The sequence below is a fragment of the Lathyrus oleraceus genome, chromosome 2 (genome assembly GCF_024323335.1).
Source record: "Lathyrus oleraceus cultivar Zhongwan6 chromosome 2, CAAS_Psat_ZW6_1.0, whole genome shotgun sequence".
Lineage (NCBI taxonomy): Eukaryota > Viridiplantae > Streptophyta > Magnoliopsida > Fabales > Fabaceae > Lathyrus > Lathyrus oleraceus.
Window position 1 is genome coordinate 287,733,039 of NC_066580.1, and position 24,016 is coordinate 287,757,054.

At 38.5% G+C, this 24,016-nt stretch overlaps 1 protein-coding gene and 1 long non-coding RNA gene across 4 annotated transcripts in view; one reads left to right on the forward strand and one right to left on the reverse strand.

Moving 5' to 3' along the window:
* Positions 1–1,477: 1,477 nt before the first annotated feature.
* On the reverse strand, positions 1,478–2,821 carry LOC127119168 (uncharacterized). Of its 3 annotated transcripts, none has more exons than XR_007802688.1 (2): positions 2,241–2,821; positions 1,478–1,786 (listed from the first exon to the last, which is right to left on the reverse strand). It is a non-coding gene; the product is annotated as an uncharacterized LOC127119168 (long non-coding RNA). The 3 variants fall into 3 exon arrangements; XR_007802687.1 differs by having other exon boundaries at positions 1,968–2,821; XR_007802689.1 differs by having other exon boundaries at positions 1,959–2,821.
* A 4,804-nt stretch (positions 2,822–7,625) lies between these two features.
* LOC127122929 (eukaryotic translation initiation factor 4 gamma-like) overlaps positions 7,626–24,016 on the forward strand; it is a 30,343-nt gene continuing 13,952 nt past the window's right edge. Inside the window, exons 1-2 of the mRNA XM_051053201.1 lie at positions 7,626–8,048; positions 8,834–8,927. Coding sequence (XP_050909158.1) covers positions 7,626–8,048; positions 8,834–8,927 — 517 coding nt within the window. The remainder of the gene's footprint in view (positions 8,049–8,833; positions 8,928–24,016) is intronic.

Consider the following 24,016-nt stretch of genomic DNA (forward strand, 5'->3'; position numbering starts at 1 on the left):
ACAGAGTTGAGAATATCCAGCTTTACCCCAGTCGTAGATTGAGACCCAAATATTCCAACCCCTAGCAATCAGCGTTGGTCGTGTTTCTGTCCCCAACCTCGGATTTAACGACCAACTATCTACTTTCACATTGTCTTCCCCAGAGGAGTCATCTTTCACACCTCGGGTTTGTTTATAAAAATATCGAGAGCTTGTTGTGAAAAAAAAGAATAATCATAGTGTATTAGCATCTTTCATACGTCATACATATCTAACCTTTTATAACTATCCATTTCACCAAAATAACTTTTCGATCCCCATTAGTTTCCTTGCACAAAAGCTATCTTTTTCACCCTATACCTCAGTGGAGAATTTCGTTGCGACCTATCTTCACGTTTCACTTGTTCTTGGTGGGATTTTTTTTTGATATTTTAGTATTTAATCCTCTCCTACCTTGAATGTCGGGAAGCTGTTACTACCCATACATTCAGGTTGGAGAAGATTAAATAGGGGCAGCTGTCATACCCCAAAATTCACCATACCTTTCACAAGTTCACCTAGGTCGCTAACCCTAACCATTTGCATATCCTGATGAGAATTCATCTCATCTACGTATTCATTGTATCATAACACATTCCACTTTCATACAAAAAACATAAAAATCATGGGTTCAAGGGTATTCATCAGGGAGCACAGTGGAAACCCTAATTCATGGGGGTTTCATATGATTCGTTTTGTTCATTAAATGATTCAGTTGTTTGTTCAAGATTCTTGATTCTGATCCATTGGTTAGAATTCATTCAAGGTGTTACAATTGCTTGATTAAGTATCAGTTGGTTGGTTTGACATGATCTAACTTCAAGTCTTGGAACATGGCATGTCTTATTTGGTTTAAGAACATTGGGCTTTTCAGTCGCATCCGTACGCAGTCATGGTGCAAACATGTTCATAGTTGGTCAAGACCTTGACTTATGTTTGGTTCTTTGGATAATCAATTCACAATCGTTCCAATTCATTTCTGTGTTGCATTGTAATCATGGTCCATTTTCGTTTCCCATTAGTCGACCAAAGTCGACCATCTAACCAAAATTCATTTTTTATCATCTTCCTATTTTTAAACCCATTCATTCTTTAAAATATCCAGATCCATGTTCTAAAAGTCGAAATCCACTTTTGTATATATATCCAATTCCCCATTTAAATCGAGCATCAATACCCATTCATATTCAATTCCATTTTATTTTGTTAGTGGGCCAAACCCACCCATAACCCATATCCACATTTTGAAACCAAATTCCTAAACCATTCAATGTTGATTGCATAATTTCACATTCATTTCACAGCCATGATAACCGTACTCTTAAGAATGCATAACATGAGAATCATTCACATTATACATTACATTCACATTCATAATGCATGACTACCAGTTTTGTTATCACATAACCGTACAAATCCCATACATTCCCATTTAACCATCAAATTCCATACATCCATATTCAAATCCATTTGCAATTACAATTTCAAAACCATGATGCATTTAGATCCAAATACCAATTCAAATTACATTTTTTCAAACCAATTCACTACAACAAAATTACAACCATTTTTAATACATTTACAACTATACCCAATCTCAGCATAACAATCAATACAATTCAATATTCAATTAGCATGTTCCACAGGGCATATGGTTCACCACACCAGTTCCATGAGTAACACTCAAAGCATAGCAACTCTATGATTTTATAACATGTCTAAGTGCACATATGGCATCCGATCCTAACAGCATGACTCAGCATCCAACCTGCATGATGTATAATAGGATACATTTCAGCTTTCTACCACAAAAAATACAGAGTACACTAAGCCCTGCATGTAATACACAATTTTCACTAATATATAAACTACCAACTTGTTTAAATACATGTTGTAACTCAATTCATAAAATAACAAAACCACATAAAAATACTTGGAACCTTCTTCACCTTCACTTCTTCAACTTCACTCGAAAAAGACTCTTCAACCCTCTCCGCACAAACCTTGCAGAACCCTTCAATCGAACCAAAACCTCCTATCATAACAACCTTTCACTCTCCTCAATAACCAAGAATCTCTCAACCATCCTAACCTCCAACAAAAACCTCCATTCCTACTCTACCAGAGGACTCAAAAATCGCAACCAGAAAGAGACCGAAACGGAGAAGAGGAACACAAAACGGCAGAAGAGAAAACGAGAAGAAAAGGAAGAATATCTGAACCTGGATTTTTCATACCGGAACACCGAATCGACGCGTTGATTCGTCACGCCATGAGTTACTTCACTTACTAGGGAAATAATTGACAAAAGCACATAACTGCACAGAGAAATTTTGTGAGAACCATATAGCGAAAAACGGAATTTGAGAAGGAGTAATAAAAACCATTTTTAGATTCGATTCGAGGCTTCCCTCCATACGCTCTTCACCTAAACCTTTTCACGGCGAATCTCTCCTCTAACCGACCGCGATTCCAGGCTCTTCATCAACGCAATCGAGTAACATCAACAATGAGTAGGGGAGGATTCTCGTGATTTCTTATGTGGATGTTGAGTCGATTTTGCCCACGTGAATACAGAGGTCGATTTTCCGGCGGCGGAGGTGGGGTTCTCTCCGCGTTTGACTTAAGGGTTCACCGCTTTGGTTGAACGTCGAAGGTGCATTCTGGGGGTTATGTAAAACCAGGTTCTTGGGTGTTTCTGGTAATACTTGTGCCTTTGGCACAAACAACCCCTTTCCCTTTTGTCACCCTCCATGCGTTCTTACTACACCCCCCAACACAACCTAGGCCCATTAACCTTTGATTTATTCTTAATTCTCCATTAATTTATGATTAACGATTTTAATTTATTTTAATCATGTTTAGTTCTGTTGATTAACGTGATTTTAATTATTGGGATCTTGGTTTTTGACATTTTTTGGTAATTAGATTAACATAGTTATTGATTCATTAGGTTAATTAGATAACTAATTAGAATTTAGGTTTAATTTTTTTAATTTTCCAGAATTAATCCGTGATTGATTAACCTTGTCAGGATTAGAATTTTAGTCGTTAGGTCTTGATATTTTTTTTTGTGGATTTTAGGTGGATTAATATGGTTAATGGTGATTTCACCATTGTTAGACCTTAGGATAATTTCCACTACATTTGATTTGTATAATCATAGTCATTACATTCAATTCTTGATTTTGGATTGTTAATTTTCCATTTGATTAGTAATTCCTAATTCATGTTTAGGTAGATTTAACCTTTAGAATTAATGTTCACTTTAGTTGTCCATTTAATCGATTTCGTTGATTTATGATCATTTTGATTAAATTGAAAATCCCATTTCAATATAGGTGATGAATACTTTGTATGTTTAATCTCATTTGCCATGATCATAGGATAGATCTTTGATTGTTTTTCATTGATTAATTCATTACCTTTTGAATTGATTCTAACCATTATATGTACTTACATATCATTATATCATTCTCATTCATTCGGCTTTATCTCATGCTAACTCGTTTGTTGTCTTGTGTCCACATGTTGACTTTGAGATGCAAGCTCACTCCTAGCTAGCCATGCTCCTAACCATTTCATTTTCATTGAATAACTTTTTATTGTTTGAAGTACCATGCAACTTGTATGCTTTAGGCGTGGTACATAGTTAATAGTTGGTAACTTGTATTCTTTCCATTCTCACGTATATTGTGTGGATCCATCCCCCCATTGTGGGTTCAATGTTCCCCCTCCCCTAGTCATGTAATAGTTTAGATTTATTGCTTTCTAGTTAATTCACCATGCATGTGAATAACCAAGATAAAATCCAAAGCGATAAACAAAGCATTTCAAAAGAAACAAAAGGTACTTGATTCAACGTCTAGTTGTTATCCGAATAAAACTCACAACATTGCAACGTGAATGCTTGATCCAATGTCAAGCATTCTCCATCCACTCCAAGATCCATTATTCACATCTCTTATCCATTCTCTTCTCAACCTTATTCTATCTCACCTCTATTCTTCACTCACTATTTTCATAATAGATTCAAACACTTGATCCAACATCAAGTTCCTTTTTCAAAACCATTTTCATAACAAATTGGAATGCAAATTGGGTGTACGTGTTTGTACACAACATTCAAGTAATTGGGTTGTCGGGCGTACCTATCTTGAGGACCCGACACTTGACTTTCCCCCTTAAAACATCTAATGATTCAAACAAGTTAGATCTAGGTTCTTTGAGGATGAAAAAGAATAGTTAGGACTCCATTTTCGTCTCAATTCCCAAGTACTTTGATCGTTGACCGTACTTAGTCAAGGGTCAGATATTTGTCGCCCTCTAAGTTCCAATGAGTAGACTTACCACATTCTTTTCACAATTCATATCTCTTTTTTGGACAAAAAAGAGTGGTTAGGACAACATTGTCCTCTCAACTCCCGAGTTATTAGACCGTTGACTGTATCTAGCCAAGGGTTTGATGCTTGTCTCCGTGCATAAAATCAACCCTAACAAATCAAATCATCTTGTGTCTTAGGTCTTTCTCCTCAAAACATTTCAATAAGGGCGTGTTACTTCCATTCTACCGTGAACGAAGCTTAAGCCTCCATGTGCGAGCAAGTAATGTTTAACTGCTAGAGTGTGAACCAAGCGCATCCACTTTACCGCAAACAAGCAAATACTTTATGCTCCCATGACAGAGTATACAAGCAAGTGAACAGTAGCACGAGAACGTCAATACTGTTCAATAAAAATAACCAAACAAATACTTCATTTTTGAGCCGAACTATGAAGCTCTGACTTCCTTATTGCATGTATGGGGATACATAGGCACAAGGGCCCAAACCCTTGGAGAGGACACTAACTTAAACTTATTTTCTCTTCCACCTCATTATTTCATCTCATTCCCGATAGCAAGCAACTTACAGATGAACAAACATCCATACGCATTTGATACGAGCAAGTGGTTGCCATGGAGTACCATGGATGTGAGGGGTGCTGGTTCTAATACCTTCCCCTTGCATAACCGACTTCCGAATCTGCTCTTGGTTGCGAGACCGTTTCTCTCATTTGGGGTTTTATCTCTTTTTTCCCTTCCCTTTGGAATAAATAAAATCCGGTGGCGACTCTGTATTTTTCGCGGCGCTTCACATATCACATCTTCTCCTCTATTACCTTAATTTAACCTCCAAAAAAACAGCCATCCCCATATATGAAGTCATTATGGTCAACAAACCTATATCACCACCTCTTTCCTCTAACCCCAGTTTTCCCCACTCCCACCCCCACCCCTCATATTATGACCTAACCTCCAACACTGAACACTCTAACCCAACCTCCCAAACCCATGCAGAACTTCAGGCCACGTCTGACTTTGAAAAAATTCAGTCTGTACCAGAAACCTCTGAAACCATGCATGAACCCTCTATACCAGAACCTTCTAAACCCACTCCTGAAACCTCTGAACCTGCCCTCACCATACCTACCCTTGATGAGGCTCTTGCTAAGTTCTCAGAGATTTCTGCTTCAAGACTCAAGAAGCTCTCTGACAAATCCAGTGTCAATGACAATCCTTATGAAGTAAGAACTCATTGGAACGAGTTCATCAGGTGGATAACTTTTGAAGTCTTCAAGATGAAGGGACTATCTAAACAAGTTAGAAATGACTATATCAGAAGTGCTGAAGAGAATTTGGAGGCTCGTCTAGCTCAAGAGGCAACTGAGAAGGCGAAGAGAGAAGCTGAGTAGAAAGTTATTGCTGAAGCTATTTCCAAGGAGGCAACTAAGAAAGCTGATGCAGAGGCTGTAGCTAGGGAAAAAGTTGAAGTTGAAGCAGCATTAGCCACTGAAGCTGCTGAAGACGTTGAGAAGACAACTGAGGTTGTTATGACTCGAGGTGAGTCATCAACGATTGACCTTTCTCCTCTATTCATCAAGACTCTGAAGAGTTGCAGAAAGAACAACAATTAGTCAGAGCCAGACTCGACAAGTAGGATCAAGTCAACCCCAGCATACAAAATATGCTAGTTGAGCTTCTTCATTGGATGCCTCCTCCTTCAAACCCTTAGGCACTCTAGGATTTTTTTTTGTAAATTTTCTAAGTGTTTTTGCCTCTGAGGCCTTATCTTCTATTTTCCTATGATTTGTAATCCTTTTCCTTATAAATGAAGTTTCTTTTGTTTGTGAAATTTTTATTCATTACTTTTTGAGTCTGACAAAAAAGGGGAGATATAAAAGTCCTTTTGATTAAATAAATTATCTAACTCTCAGAAATGCACTACTTACATTCTGACATAATCATTGTGCAATCTAAGTCATTTTTCAGGATCTATCTAAACAAAGGGAAAATGAATCTTTATCTGAGAAACTAATAAATCAAGGCAAGCAACCTAAGAAAATATGATAAGAAAGTCTTTACCCCAGAAACCCATCTGATACTAAACATTAAAAGTCTTGAGTGTTAGAAAAAGATTTTGGGTCTACGATTCATCTCTAAGTTTTGATGATAACAAAGGATGAAACAATTTGGTACCCTAACGAATTTCTATAAGTATGCAGGACTCTAACAGAAAATGGATCTGACAGACAACATCTGCCATCACACAAGTCTAGAATAGTTGACTTAGAGTCAAATAAAGCAGTCGCTCTGACTCTGAAGACAATGATGTTCATAGCATCTGAAGTTTGAAGACTCAGATACTCTGAATCTGAAGGGTTCCACTCATAGTTACTTTACAGATTTGTACATCTGAATAAGGTCCAACTGAAGACTAATCAAAAACTTCTGAAGAAAATCACTTATAACAACTATCTGAAGAATACATATTGTACAAGAAGATCTGGATTCCGCACACTATGATTCACGCCTAACAGATCAACCTCAAGACTTAACAACTAAGTATTCCATATATGGTATTAATCTTTATTTGGAGAAGAATAAATACTCTCCCAAATTGCTATGGAAAGTACAACAAACTTAATGTCAATTAAGTCCTATCATTGGCGAGATATCAACATCAATGCTTCAGCCAACGACATCATATTCTAAGCACTATATAAAGGCCAAATCATCATCATACAAACATGAAGCAAGCGCACAACAATACTGCAAACTCAAATTTAATATTTCGTTAATTCTTGTTCAAATTGTTTCACACGAGTTGTTGCTCTTAATGTGAATTATTTATGTTCTTACTGTGTTCAAATTGCTTACCTAGAAGCACTAAACACTTTCTTGTAATTCTCAAATAGTTGTTGAATATTTCCTCAAGTGACTTGTGAAGTCTGTAGACTTCAGAGGGCTAATAGATCATTGTACTCTTAGACGTTTGTTGTAATCTTTCTAGATTATTGGATTAAGTCACTATTGAAGGCGAAATCACCTTGGTCAGGTGGACTGGAGTAACTTTTAATTTCAAGCGAACCAGGATAAACTACTGTGTTGTTTGCTCTAGTTTTCGTGTGTGTGGTGTTTGCAAAAGTTTTTATTATCTGTGAAAACAATTCAAACCCCCCTTTCTTGTTTTTCTCTACCTTCAATTGGTATCAGAGCTTCGGCTCTGTTATTGATTTTTTAATCAAACACTTAACAGTGTAGAGTGATCCAACGCGAGAAAAACATCATGACTACCACCAATAAACTAGACATCTACAATGCCAAACCTCCAGTCTTTGATGGAGAGAAATTTGATTATTGGAAGGATAGAATCGAAAGCTTCTTCCTAGGCTATGACGCTGACTTATGGGACATGGTTATAATTGGTTATGAACCACCTGTATATACTCCTGGAGTTGTCATTATTATGAACAAAATGAGCGATGATCAGAAGCGAGACTTCAAAAATCATCATAAGGCCAGAACGATTCAGCTGAACACCATATCCTACAATGAATATGAAAAGATCACAAACAGGGATATAAATAAAGAAATATTTGATTCCCTAAAGATGACTCACGAAGGCAACAATCAAGTTAAGGAGACTAAGACTCTGGCCTTAATCCAAAAATATGAAGCCTTCAGAATGGAGGACGATGGAGCTGTAGAGGTAATGTTTCCTAGATTTCAAACTTTAATTACAAGACTCAAGGTTCTGGACAAGAGCTACACAACTGCAGATCATGTCAAAAAGATTGTCAGAAGCTTGCCAAAGAAGTGGAGACTTATGGTCACTACATTGAAGCTATCAAAAGATCTGAACAACATAAGCTTGGAATAACTCATCAGATCCCTCAGGAGTCATGAGATAAAACTAGAGGAATACGATCCCCAAAAGAAAACAAATTCGTGGCTCTGAAGTCTAGATCAGAAAGACACAAGCCAGAAAGGAACAAAGCCTTTCAAGCTGAAGAAGAAGACAGTGATGACTCTAAAAAGGATGATTCTGATGATGAAGAAGAGTTATCTCTTCTAACAAGAAGAGTTAAACAACTTTGGAGAAAAGGGAATAACAACTTCAGAAGACCAAGACAGAAGGGAGATCGCTCAGAATCAACTTCCAGAAGCAAATCAAACAAAGAGGTTGCCTGCTATGAATGTAAAGAAACATGACACTATATAAACGAATGTCCAAAGCTCAAGAAAGATAGTTCCAGAAAAGAAGGATTCAAGAAAACCTCTTTCAAAACTAAGAAGGGACTCATGGCTACCTGGGACGACTCTAAATCTGACGCCTCAGAATCAGACTCTGAAGAGGAATAAGCAAATGTTCCATTCATGGCTACCATATCTGGAAGTACATCCGAAAGAGAATCTGAGTCTGAGGAGGTATTTTCTGATCTATCTTACTCTGACCTTGAATCTTGCTTATAAAAATCTCTAAGTTCCTATCAGAAGCTTCGACAAAAATTCAAGGCCCTAAAAAGGGTCCATGAAGAAACTATTGAAGAATGTGATAAGCTTAAGATAGAAGTTTCTGAATTAAAAGGTAATATTTTTTTTTTGGAAAAAGAAAATGAATTTTCAACTAAAAAATGTTTAAAACTTGAAAAAGCTCTATCCAAAGCTCCACAAACTTCTGACACAATCATATAGAAATATGAAAAAGCGTTTCAAAAATTTCTGAAAAATGGGGTAGAAAGAAGCAAAATGGCTTCTATGATTTATGGAGTTAGTCAGAATAAGAAAAGAGGAATCCAATATGAATCTGATGAAGATGAGCAAATACCTTCTACAGATGATAAACCCAAATCTCCCCTTTTATATCATTACACACATGCACAAACACAAAGTTTTACTAATGCCGGAAAACCCAAAGTTTCCAGAAACTCTGGGAGAACTAATCATAAAGGACCCAAAAGATTCTAAGTACCAAAAGATAAAATAGTATATTTTGCAGATATCATATGCTGCAGAGTTAGGACACCAATCATGGTACCTGGATTTTGGATGCTCGTGATGTAACACCCCGATAAAAATAAGATAATTATTTAATTTAAGTTAATATTATATTTATTAATTTAATTAAATAATTGGAATTATTGGATTATTATTATTATTATTATTATTATTGGAATAAAAGTTGGAATTAGAAAAGGTCCCATTTGGTAAAAAGAGGTTTTCACGTGAAAACAGAGAAACGACTCAGAAAGTGGAAAAAGGGAAAAGGGCAAAGAGCCAGAGAACAAGGGTTGAAGAAAGGAAGAGCTCGAAGCCAAAGGATTGCCGGATTAACTCTGGTAAGGGGGGTTTATCATCGATTAATGGGTATTATGGGATAATATGTAATGGGTAGTGATAAACCATTGATTTGTCTCTGATTGGAATGATGCATGATGAAATTGGGAACTTTTGGATGAACGAAATTTGGATTATAATCGAAAGAATTCGTAGGAATTAGATGTAATAGTGTTAGAAATTGTGAAATCGAATAGGGTATGATTCGTGTTAGATGATATAACGAACGATGTGTGAAAATTGGACTGTGGAAGGTTGAATTGGATAGATCTCGTAGCAGAGAAAGCCATAGCAGATCTGGAAATTCTGGTTTCTGGTCATACGCGTATGGCACTAGGCAATACGCGTATGAGATGGTCTGGTATGCGTATGGCACTAGGCAATACGCGTATGGATGAGGAAGATGATGTTTTGAACGTGTTTTGGTCTCTGTTGGTACGCGTATGGGGAAGTGATACGCGTAGCATACGCGTATGAGATGGTGTTACGCGTATGGGATTTGGTCAGGAGATGGGCCATACGCGTATGGGACTAGGCAATACGCGTATGGGCAGGATTGTGATTTTCCTGAGCTGTTGTTGTGCAGTTTTTAGCTGTTCAGCTGAGTAACGTAATTCAGCTGATGTATGATATATTAGGGATCATTTCCCGTTGTTTTGAGTAGTATAGGTATTAGTAGAGTGTGCTAATACTGTGGTTGTTATTTGGCATGATCTGATATGCTTATGTGATAAAATACTGACGATGTGTGATGGTATGCATGATGCTGTGAATGTATCAGTTATGTGTGCATGTGTGAATAGACTGTTTTATGGCTTAGAGTGTGAGCATATGTCTATTCTTGAATTATTGTTGATGATGTTGCATTGCTAGGTGATTAGCATGCATATTGTAGCCTTTATGGTGGTAGCTAATTCCCATGGTGAGGAATTAGTGAGTAAATCATTGTGGATTGTTGTTGATGTTTGCATGCTAGGTGATTAGCGTGCATAACATAGCCCTTGAGGGGTGGTAGCTAATTCCCGTGGTGAGGAATTAGTGAGTGAGTCACTAGGTCTCAAATGAGTGGGACTAGTGGGCTTGGTAGCCGTGCCTGGATTTGGACGGTGAGCTTGAACTATATGTTCAAGAATAGTCGGTACCGCATGCATAGAGTCTCATTTCATAAATTATGTATGGCGTATAATATGAATGGATGTATTCCAGTATTATACGTGTGTTGTGTGTTGTGTTGATGTTGAGTATGATTGAGTTGATATTGCCGTTGCTGAATGTGTAATCTGATTTGGGTGATGAAATGTGTTAAATTACTTAACATTGCATGATATTTTATAATGCTTATTATATCGATTGAGGAACTCACCCTTACAACTATTTTTCAGGTAACGAGCAGTGATTGAGTAGAAGCTAGTGCTTGGAGTCTAGTGTAGTCTCCTTAGTGGGTCATGCTCTGATAGATGTAACATCGGGATGGGATGTTTTGATTGTTTGTTGTGGTTGTTGAACCAGTTTACATGTAATGTGCTATATGTTTTGAATGATCGATTTGATCTCTATCCGCTGCGTATTGTGCAATGCTTTATGTTTTGAATTAAATAATGAGCATGACTAAATATTATGATGAATTGTGTGAAATAATTGTGTGACACCCTTGATTGCATATTTACTCTGATTGATATGTTGTTATTTTAATTAAATATTTGGGGTATTTTAGAAGGGTGTTACATAAGTGGTATCAGAGCATAGTCGGTCGAGTCGAGTCGTAATTATTTTGTTCCCCTGTACGTGATAGGTGTTGTATAACCCTATCAGTACTTATTGTTTCATCTTGTTAGGTTCTCAGAATAGAGATGGCTGGAAGGAGTAGAGACGATGCTGTGATTGCTGAGGCTCTGGGTATGCTAGCTGGAGTACTTGGGGGAAATCCGAATGTTGTGGGAATGGGAGCTGCTCGTCAACTGAGTGAGTTCCAGAAGAACAATCCTCCAATGTTCAAGGGAGCATACGATCCAGATGGTGCTCAGAAGTGGTTGAAGGAGATCGAGAGGATCTTCCGAGTGACTGAGTGTGCCGATAACCAGAAGGTCAGGTTCGGTACGCATATGCTGTCAGAGGAAGTAGATGATTGGTGGGTTGCTACCCGCACTGAGTTGGAAGCTGCCGGGAGTGCTGAGGTCACTTGGGCGGTGTTCAAAGAGAGATTTCTGAGGAAGTACCTTCCAGAGGAGGTCAGAGGGAGGAGAGAGATAGAGTTCTTAGAATTGAAGCAGGGCAATCGGTCTGTTACTGAGTATGCTGCTAAGTTCACAGAGCTGTCAAAATATTACATTCCCTATGATGAGGCTACTGGAGAATTTTCAAAATGCGTGAGGTTTGAGAACGGGTTACGTCCCGAGATCAAGCAGGCTATTGGGTATCAGCGGATCAGAGTGTTTTCTAATTTGGTCGACTGTTGCAGAATGTTTGAACAGGATACCAAGGCCAGAGCGGAAAGCTATCAGCAGAGGGTTGATAGGAAAGGCAAGAATCAGAATGATCGTGGGAAACCGTATGCAGCTGGCAAAGGTTTCCAGAGACAGAGTGGGATGAGGAGACCTAGTGGGGGAGACTCCAGTGTCCCTGCTAAATGTTATAGATGTGGTCAGGCTGGACATCGTTTCTATGAGTGTACCAGTGCTGAGAAGAAGTGTTTCAAGTGTGGCAAAGGTGGTCACTTGGCTGCAGAGTGCCGGTTGAAGACTGCGCCTTGTTTCAACTGTGGAGAGATGGGTCATATCAGTCCACAGTGTCCTAAGCCGAAGAAAGAGAATCAGTCGGAAGGCAAGGTCTTTGCTTTATCGGGTTCTGAGACTTCTGCAGATGATCGTTGATCCGAGGTACGTGTTATATTAATGGCTTTTCTCTTGTAGCTATTATTGACACTGGTGCTACTCATTCCTTTATATCTTTGGATTGTGCTGTGAAACTTAAGTTAGAGATATCTGAGACGCATGGAAGTAGGGTGATTGATACTCCTGCGAAGGGTTCAGTGACTACTACTTCAGTTTGTTTAAAATGTCCTTTGAGTATTTTGGTAGAGACTTTGGGATGGACCTAGTGTGTCTTCCACTTGTGCAGATTGATGTTATTCTGGGTATGAACTGGTTGGTGTTTAACCGAGTCTATATCAATTGTTTTGATAAAACTGTGATCTTTTCTGAGATTGAGGAAGAAAAGAGTTTGTTTCTGTCAGTAAGGCGGGTGAATGAGGCAGTAGCAGATGGGGCAGAGTTGTTTATGCTGTTAGCAACTTTGGAGGCTAAAGATAAACTGGTGAATTGCGATCTAGCCGTGGTGTGTGACTTTCCTGATGTGTTTCCGGAAGAAGTGAACAAATTACCGCCAGAGCATGAAGTTGAGTTCTCGATTGATTTGGTACCTGGTACTAGGCCGGTGTCGATAGCTCCGTACCGTATGTCTGCTGTTGAGTTAACTAAATTGAAGAGTCAGTTGGAAGATCGGTGGGATAAGAAATTTATTCGTCCGAGTGTGTCACCGTGGGGTGCACCGGTGTGGTTGGTTAGAAGAAGGTAGTTTCTTGGTCATGTGATTTCAAGAGGTGGTGTTGCTGTTGATCCTTCTAAGATAGAAGCGGTATCTCAGTGGGAAGCTCCGAAGTCTGTTGCTGAGATTCGAAGTTTCCTTGGTTTGGCTGGTTATTATAGGAAGTTCATTGAGGGATTTTCTAAGTTGGCGTTACCGTTGACGATGTTGACTAGAAAGGGGCAAGCGTTTGTTTGGGACTCAAAATGTGAAGAAGGTTTCCAAGAGTTAAAGAGAAGGTTGACTACTGCTCCTATTCTGATATTACCGAGTTCGTCGGAACCATTTGAGGTTTACTGTGATGCTTCATTGTTGGGTTTGGGTGGTGTGTTGATGCAGAATAAGCAGGTTATAGCTTATGCTTCGAGACAGTTGAGGGTTCATGAGAGGAACTATCCGACACACGATTTAGAGTTGGCAGCTGTGGTATTTGTTCTGAAGTTATGGAGGCATTACTTGTATGGGTCAAGATTTGAGGTTTTCAGTGACCATAAAAGTTTAAAGTATTTGTTCGATCAGAAAGAGCTGAATATGAGACAGAGGAGATGGTTAGAGTTTCTGAAGGATTATGACTTTGGTTTGAATTACCATCCGGGTAAAGCAAACGTAGTGGCTGATGCATTGAGTCGGAAATCATTACATATGTCTATGTTAATGGTTAAGGAATTGGATTTAATTGAGCAGTTTAGAGACTTGAGTTTGGTGTGTGAGAGTACTCACAATAGTGTTAAATTGGGAATGTTGAAGTTAACGAGCGGTATTCTGGATGAGATTAGAGAGGGTCAGAAATCCGATGTGCTTTTGGTTGATAAGTTGACTCTAGTGAATCAAGGTCAAGGTGGTGAATTCAGAGTTGATGAGAACGGTGTTTTGAAATTTGGTAATCGGGTGTGTATTCCGGATGTTACCGAACTTAAGAAGAGTATTCTTGAGGAAGGACATCGCAGTGGCCTGAGTATTCATCCTGGAGCTACGAAGATGTATCATGATTTGAAAAAAATTATTTTGGTGGCCGGGAATGAAAAGAGAGATTGCGAGTTTTGTTTATTCTTGTTTGACTTGTCAGAAGTCAAAGATTGAGCATCAGAAGCCGTCTGGGCTAATGCAACCGTTGGCTATTCCAGAGTGGAAGTGGGATAGTATCAGTATGGATTTTGTTTCTGGTTTACCGAGGACGATTAAGAATTTTGAAGCTATTTGGGTGATTGTTGACAGATTGACAAAATCGGCTCATTTTATTCCGATCAGAATGGATTATCCGTTAGAGAGATTAGCTGAGTTGTATATTGAGAAGATTGTAAGTTTGCATGGTATTCCGTCGAGTATTGTTTCGGACAGAGATCCTAGATTTACATCGAAGTTTTGGGAAGGTTTGCAGAGGGCTTTGGGAACTAAGCTGAGATTGAGTTCTGCGTATCATCCGCAGACTGATGGTCAGACTGAGAGGACGATTCAGTCACTAGAGGATCTTTTGAGGGCTTGTGTTTTGGAAAAGGGAGGTGCTTGGGATAGTTATTTACCTTTGATTGAGTTTACCTACAACAATAGTTTTCATTCGAGCATTGGTATGGCACCGTTTGAAGCTTTGTATGGTAGGAGATGTCGGACACCTTTATGTTGGTATGAGTCCGGTGAGAGTGCTGTGGTTGGACCGGAGATTGTTCAACAGACTACAGAAAAGATTAAGATGATTCAGGAGAAGATGAGAATTGCTCAGAGTCGTCAGAAGAGTTATCACGATAAGAGGAGGAAGTCACTTGAGTTTCAAGAGGGAGATCATGTGTTTCTTCGGGTTACTCCGATAACTGGGGTTGGTCGAGCTTTGAAGTCGAAGAAGTTGACACCTCGATTTATTGGTCCTTATCAGATATTGGAGAGGATAGGGGAGGTAGCCTATCGTATCGCTTTACCGCCGTCACTTGCGAATTTGCATGAGGTTTTTCATGTGTCTCAGCTGAGGAGGTACATTCATGATCCGTCGCATGTAGTCCAAGTAGATGATGTACAGGTGAGAGATAACCTGACTGTTGAAACATCACCTATGAGGATCGAGGATCGAGAGTTGAAGCAGTTGCGGGGTAAAGAGATTGCCTTGGTGAAGGTAGCTTGGGGAGGACCAACAGGTGGCAATGTGACTTGGGAACTTGAGAGTCAGATGAAGGAGTCTTATCCGGAGTTATTCGCTTGAGGTATGTTTTCGAGGACGAAAACTCTTTTAGTGGGGGAGAGTTGTAACACCCCGATAAAAATAAGATAATTATTTAATTTAAGTTAATATTATATTTATTAATTTAATTAAATAATTGGAATTATTGGATTATTATTATTATTATTATTATTATTATTATTATTATTATTGGAATAAAAGTTGGAATTAGAAAAGGTCCCATTTGGTAAAAAGAGGTTTTCACGTGAAAACAGAGAAACGACTCAGAAAGTGGAAAAAGGGAAAAGGGCAAAGAGCCAGAGAACAAGGGTTGAAGAAAGGAAGAGCTCGAAGCCAAAGGATTGCCGAATTAACTCAGGTAAGGGGGGTTTATCATCGATTAATGGGTATTATGGGATAATATGTAATGGGTAGTGATAAACCATTGATTTGTCTCTGATTGGAATGATGCATGATGAAATTGGGAACTTTTGGATGAACGAAATTTGGATTATAATCGAAAGAATTCGTAGGAATTAGATGTAATAGTGTTAGAAATTGTGAAATCGAATAGGGTATGATTCGTGTTAGATGATATAACGAACGATGTGTGAAAATTGGACTGTGGAAGGTTGAATTGGATAGATCTCGTAGCAGAGAAAGCCATAGCAGATCTGGAAATTCTGGTTTCTGGTCATACGCGTATGGCACTAGGCAATACGCGTATGAGATGGTCTGGTACGCGTATGGCACTAGGCAATACGCGTATGGATGAGGAAGATGATGTTTTGAACGTGTTTTGGTCTCTGTTGGTACGCGTATGGGGAAGTGATACGCGTAGCATACGCGTATGAGATGGTGTTACGCGTATGGGATTTGGTCAGGAGATGGGCCATACGCGTATGGGACTAGGCAATACGCGTATGGGCAGGATTGTGATTTTCCTGAGCTGTTGTTGTGCAGTTTTTAGCTGTTCAGCTGAGTAACGTAATTCAGCTGATGTATGATATATTAGGGATCATTTCCCGTTGTTTTGAGTAGTATAGGTATTAGTAGAGTGTGCTAATACTATGGTTGTTATTTGGCATGATCTGATATGCTTATGTGATAAAATACTGACGATGTGTGATGGTATGCATGATGCTGTGAATGTATCAGTTATGTGTGCATGTGTGAATAGACTGTTTTATGGCTTAGAGTGTGAGCATATGTCTATTCTTGAATTATTGTTGATGATGTTGCATTGCTAGGTGATTAGCATGCATATTGTAGCCTTTATGGTGGTAGCTGATCGCTCGACTGTGTGAGTCGAGAATGGGATACAAACTGCAAGTGCACAGTTCTATCGCGTAGTTTTAAAAGATATCGATCCCACAGGGACTTATGAATCGATATACCGTTATCTAAGGTTACTACGTAAATCTAAGGTTAAAAATGTTTGATTGTTTGGGGAAAAACTAAAGGCTAAACTAAGATCTGGATTAAATATTAATAAAACGGATATCGGTATGTAGTTCGTCAAAACTAGGGAATCAAGTCTTTGTCGGTTTCTTGGTTTTTTAAAATAAATCGTTTCAGTTAACTTTATTGGTTAAAGGTTTTATCTCAAACTCTCGCTCTGTTGAATAAACCATGATTTTATATTAATGTAGCTGTCACTTATAATTAAGTCAAAAACCATATTTTGAAAACAATAAAGTTGCAGAAACTCTTTTTAAGAAAACACTGACCGTTTTAAACACCCTTATCTCAAACTCTCGCTCTGTTGACTTAGGTTATATAATCAAATCCAAATGCTTAACTCTCGTCCTCACATTCAATCTTTAAAAATACTTTTTGGAAAAAGTCAGAATTTAATTAACTCTAAAACTTGCTCTCGCCCTGATCTAGAATTAATGCCTAACTTACACTGTCCAGTTAAAACCTCAAACTCTCGCTCTGTTGATTTTAACTTCTTTATGTCTTTTACTTTTGTAAAAAATCTTGTTATTAAACCTGTAAGTTGAGACCGTAAAAAGATTGATTTTAATTTTAAGTTTAGATAGACCGACTCAGTCTTGATCCCTTATTCTGCTTACTTTACATACCGATACCTAGGCGAATTAGCCAGACATGCTAAATAAACAAGAATACATATCATGCATAAACAGACTCATTCCAGGCAGATAATATAGATAAATAATAAAACAAAATATTAAATAATGATTAAAGAACCTGAATGCGTAATACAATAGTCTTGAACACTCCACCACAAGCCGGTAGGATTTGTTCTTCGATTCTTCAATTAAACAATAGATTAAACCAAGGAAATAAATCTAGAATCTAACGTAAGGTTAGATCCGATAAAAAGTTGCACAATAGTTTCCGGTGTAGAAACTATTATGCGAAAAATATCTAAATGCTAAAAAGGGAAAGGTAAATTGCAAGGGAAAAAGAATGTAGAACTTGCAAAAGAAATAAATAAAATAAACAATGTTAAGTTGCTGGAAAAGAAAATTAAGCAAAAGCGTGAAAAGAAAATTGGCAGAGCTTCGGCAATATGAGCGTGGAAAAACCGAGAGGCCTTTAGGTTTTTGAGATGGCTATTTATATTGGTGCTGGTAACTGCTTTCCGTTTCTCTCGTTCTTCAACGTGGCTAAATGCACGGCGTGGATATAGGAGACCAACTCCTCAACGTCTCTTCTTCAAGTCTTCTGAGGGCGTTACTTGCGCCAAAAAGGTAGTGGAACGGTGTGACGCTCGTCACACCATGTGTGACGTCCGTCACAAGGCTGTTTTGCGTGACGCTCGTCACGCACCCTGTGACGTCCGTCACAGGCACAGCATTGGTGACTTGTGCGCTTTGGGCTGGGCTTTGGCATTTGGTTCCTTTTCTCTCCTTTTTGCACCTTCTTTTCTTCCGTTTTCACTTGTTCTTCAAAATGGACTACCTGAGACAAATAGGAAGAAAATACCACGTAATATCTCATAAAATGCAGTAAACCGAAATAAATAGTCATAGAATTTAATGGAATTAAGTCCTAAAATATGATATAATTTCGTGTTATCAAACTCCCCCATACTTAGATCTTTGCTTGTCCTCAAGCAAAATTCAGTATAGAAATCGTTTTCAAAAATTTAGCCAGGCGAAGTTTCAAAACACACATCAATTCGTAATAGGTTGCAAATGGATTTTGTTTAGAAGCAATTTGAGTTTAATCTTGACATCAACAACTACCGTTACAACTTAGATAACCCTACTTTATGCAAATCAGTTCAAGTAATGCCATTATAGCTATCCGAGTTCCTTTACTTTTATTTCACCCGCTTTCATTCTAGCGAAATCACATTAAGCCCTTTATCTTTTCGCGCACATAGTGGAGTGACCGGTTAGTGATTCTGATCCGCTTTTAGTAGAAGTTCTGGTACATAAGTCGGATAACTTCGTTATTCAGTCCATTGCAAATCGTGGGGGATCGAACCGTAGTCCGCCCTACCGAGTTCAGTACCAGATACCTACTGAACCAACTCATAATGGATTTTTCATATTGTGTTTTTGCATGATCTGCAACCTTTAGATTAAATGATCTGGTAAGGATCACCTAATTTAATCAGTGCATTTCCTGATATATTCATATATTTTATGTTACTTTGGGGATCATTCACTTATATTCATCGGCTCTCCACGTAGTTTGCTATTAAGATGGTGCTGACTTCTCGTATAAACTACTCGGGGTTACTCTAAAGCTAAAAGTTCGAGGAATCGGTATAATAGGTACTTATCCTGATCTAACATGTTGAGGTTCTCAAAGCGTTGTTATGGTAATGATTTTTTTTTTTTGTCTTGATTTCACTCAAGTTTTATAAAGTAAGCAACCTTTATACTTATTGGGTGTGTTAAAATTTGTTTTGTTATGGCTCAAGAAAATTGAGGGGAATAGATAATAGAAATATTTCACACTAGGGACTTAACTTAAAATAATAATTTTTTTTTTTTTTTTTTTTTTTTTTTTTTTTTGCATAAGAAAGGGAAATAACAATGAAAGGGAAGGTAACATACTTGAAAAATGGAAATAGGAAGAACAAGTTTTCCCCCCCATACTTAAATTAAACATTGTCCCCAATGTTTTAAGGAAATGAAATACAATATGGAGAGGAGAAGGAAACTACAACTAAGGTTGTCTTCCGCCTCTGGTTCTTGGACCTGGTGATCTCTGACGTAAGTCTAAGTTGTCGAACCTGCTGAACAACTCAGTAAACCGCTGGTCGGTTATGGCATTCCTAGCGTCCTGTTGCTGTTGCATTTGACGCATCATCTGCAGCATCTCGACATTCTGTGCCTGCATTCCATCGATAGCATCCATAATGTCGTCGTTGGTTGCAGGCCTTCTTCGTCGACGACGTTGGGAGGATGGGCCAGTTGTATTGCCGGAAGGGTTGAGCGGGACTGACTGTTGTGTAGGCGGATGATCACCTTGTTCCATTTCTTCAAACTCATCTGTTTGTGGGTTTGTTTGTAAAGGCTCGGTGGTTTCAGGAGCGTTTAGATCATAGAGGTGGCGATCGGGGTTTGTGACATCAGTGAGGGCAGTATTTGGTAGAACAACGCTTGGGACGGCCTGGTTGTTCACCATAAGATAATATCCTCCGCCTACTCTGTTCTTAATCAAGCGGCTGGATCGACAGTAGCTGGTATCCATAGATAGGGGAGGTAGGGATTCTAAAGTTTGGAGTTTATCTCCTAGGTGTAGGCCAAGTGCGATGGTGGTGATTAAGCCACCAATTATAAAAGGTTGCCTGCCTCTAGCACATAAGGTGCGGATGTGATGAAAGAGAAAGAAGACGGCGTTTACCTGAGTATCTGGTTCGAAGACGCACTGGAGGAAAAATAGTTCCTTTGAGTTGACCTTGCTGTTGTTTGGCCTTCCAAAAACTGTGTTTTGCAAGATGCGGATAAAGTACCGGATAGTGGGGTTATGTATATGGGAGAGAAGGAGTTCTTCCCAGTTGTAGGTATCTATACCGGAAATTTTCTTAAAAAGGCCAAAAACGCCAACTGTGTTCCAGTTTGAGGTTGGAGGGATTCTGGCATGCAGCAGACCTTCTGTGGGAAAATGTAGCATGGTACTCAATTGGTTTTGGGTTAGAGAGTACTCGGTGTTAAACATACGGAAGGTTGCCGTACCGGTTAGAAATTCGTCTTCACCGGCGGGGGTGGTGTAGTCGTATGAACTTAAGAATTCTAAGGTTAGGGATGGGTAGGTGGGTTGATTATGAGTGCAAAGGAAGGTTAAGTTGGCTTGACGGAGCATCCATTCGATACCTTGGAGTAAGCCTAATTGTTGTAAACAAGGTAAATCGGGGTACCTGGTGGAAACGACGCCTCGCTGTTGGAAACGCTCGAATTGCTCCCTCTGATAATTGTCATCTACGGATCGGAAGATGATATTTCCGAAATTCTGATTTCCCGCCATTGTGATGAATTTTTGAAGGGATGATTTGGAAAGAAAAAGAAGTGTATTTGATAGGAGAGAATTGTTTTGTGGTGAATGAAGGAAGGTTTGGTGGGTATTTATAGGAGAAGAATTTGGAAGGTGGAAAGAAAAAGTGGTTGAAAAGTAATTAAGTGTGGTTAAATGAAAAATGAATGGGGAAGGTAAAAAGTTAAAGGTGTAACGTTCGTCTCCAACGGCTCCTTAACGTTCACTAGTCTGAGGAGTGTTACGCTCGTCACAGGGATGTGACGCTCGTAACAGGCACTAAGCGTGCCGTCCGTTATGGGTAGTGTGACGCTCGTCACGCATTCCCTTTTGGAAAGGCTTAGTGGCGCTTCACAGGATTATTTTGGTAGTGTATTTTAATGTTTTGTTTTGCTTATGATCAGTTTAGTCTGCAATTTAATTTATTGTGCACGCTTAATCTGCTTTGTATAGTAATAATTCGTAGGTAGCAACAGTAGAGCATAATAGCTTTTGCATAATAAAATTAACTAAACAGCTTCAATAAAAATGATCATAATGTAATATAGGAAAGGAAAACAATGAAATGAAAGAGAAATAAACATGAATTCAAATAACATTAATAAATAATCTGACGTAAAACTAAATAACTTAGAAAGATAACTAAATTCTATCCCTCTGAACGATCTCTGGCCGGAGGAGCAAAAGAGTTAACATGATGTAGCAATTCGTGAAACTGATTCGTCATACTGCTCATGTATCCTAGAACTTCGTCTCTCATGTTAGTAAATTCTCCTCTGAGGGCGTCTTGTTCTGACATCAAAGCTTCAATGGCGGTGTTATAATCAGTTCCGGGCATATGATGTCGGAGGTCAGGTATGGCTGATTCTTCGGTCGGAACAGGCTGAGGAGGAGGGTCAATATCATGATAGCCGGATGGTGTCTGAGGGTTAGATTCAGCATGAGAGATCTGGTCAACATAATTCTCATAGTCGTTACAAATCTCATAATCCTGGATGGATTCAGTGGATCCAGCAGGAGTTGGGGTTTCATTCAGGTTATAGAGCCAGTTCCTTTGGTTATGAACACTAGTCCTAGGATCGGGCATGGTGAATAGGCAGAGAACCTGGTTATCAATAATAAGTTCAAACTCATCAGACCCTAGGTTTGCTATAAACATAGTGTTGAAGAGGAAAGGTATACTCATAGTAGTAATGCCACAAAAAGGGCTAAGGTCAAGCATAGGCTGACGTAATCCAATGGCATTACCTATCATAGTTATCAAACCGCCTATTCTAATGGGTGCTCGCTCATCCTGGATAAGGTGGTCCAAATTAGCTAACATAAAAGTGGCACCGTTTACTGGACGGTTCTGGGAAGCACAAAATATGATGAAAAGTTCATCACGTGAAACTGAAGTACTGTTTGGCTTCCTCCCAAATAAAGTGTGGGTCAGGATCTTATGGAAATAGCGAAAAGTCGGGTTATGTATGTTTCCAGAGAGAAACTCATGTTCTTCGGGCTCATCATTTCCAGTCAGCTTACCCCAAAAGTGTTCAAGCTCTCTATATTCAAAAAGTTCTTCCTGGCTTACAGTGAATGTATCAAAGGAGGTAGGGAAACCCAAAAGGTTGGTGAAGTCTCTAATATTAAATTGGTACTCCATATTGAACATTCTGAACTGGATAAAACCTCTGCTAATTCCTTTTCCATGGCTGGGTAGATAGATTAGTGAGCTAAGGGATTCTAGTGTGAGTCTCCGGTAGGTGGTGAAATGTCTCAGGATAGGGGAGGTCTCCCATCCTATCTGATTCAGCAAATACAGGACACTCTGTCTCAGTCCAAGGGCAGTCATAGCCCAATCATCAGCATATAAACTAGGTAGCATCTCTCTAGCGGCTAGTTCTTCAAACTTTTGTTTCTGAGCCATTCCTCTGAACTTGATACCCATACGATCAAAATGTCCCATCTGGTTAGTGTTAGCTAGAGAAAAGAAAACATGAGTTTAAGTCAGGATTTGGCCAAATGCCGAAAGAAGAAAAAAAATATTATTATTATTTATTTATTTATTTATTTATTTTTGAATAAATCAAGAATGAATATTAAACGGAAATTAAAAGAATAATTAAGAAAGAAATAGGGAAATGATAATAATAGAATAATAAAATAACAAATTAATTTGTGGGTTGTCTCAGGATAGGGGAGGTCTCCCATCCTATCTGATTCAGCAAATACAGGACACTCTGTCTCAATCCAAGGGCAGTCATAGCCCAATCATCAGCATATAAACTAGGTAGCATCTCTCTAGCGGCTAGTTCTTCAAACTTTTGTTTCTGAGCCATTCCTCTGAACTTGATACCCATACGATCAAAATGTCCCATCTGGTTAGTGTTAGCTAGAGAAAAGAAAACATGAGTTTAAGTCAGGATTTGGCCAAATGCCGAAAGAAGAAAAAAAATATTATTATTATTTATTTTTTTATTTTTTTATTTTTGAATAAATCAAGAATGAATATTAAACGGAAATTAAAAGAATAATTAAGAAAGAAATAGGGAAATGATAATAATAGAATAATAAAATAACAAATTAATTTGTGGGTTGTCTCAGGATAGGGGAGGTCTCCCATCCTATCTGATTCAGCAAATACAGGACACTCTGTCTCAGTCCAAGGGCAGTCATAGCCCAATCATCAGCATATAAACTAGGTAGCATCTCTCTAGCGGCTAGTTCTTCAAACTTTTGTTTCTGAGCCATTCCTCTGAACTTGATACCCATACGATCAAAATGTCCCATCTGGTTAGTGTTAGCTAGAGAAAAGAAAACATGAGTTTAAGTCAGGATTTGGCCAAATGCCGAAAGAAGAAAAAAAATATTATTATTATTTATTTTTTTATTTTTTTATTTTTGAATAAATCAAGAATGAATATTAAACGGAAATTAAAAGAATAATTAAGAAAGAAATAGGGAAATGATAATAATAGAATAATAAAATAACAAATTAATTTGTGGGTTGTCTCCCACTAAGCGCTTTGTTTAAATGTCGCAAGCTCGACAAAGAAACTGTTAAATATAGTCTATGAGTCCTGGGGGCGTTTCGTCTAAGTGTAGAATTTGCGAATCCTCGTTGGTTTCCGCATAGTGATAGTGTTTCAGACGTTGCCCGTTTACGGTGA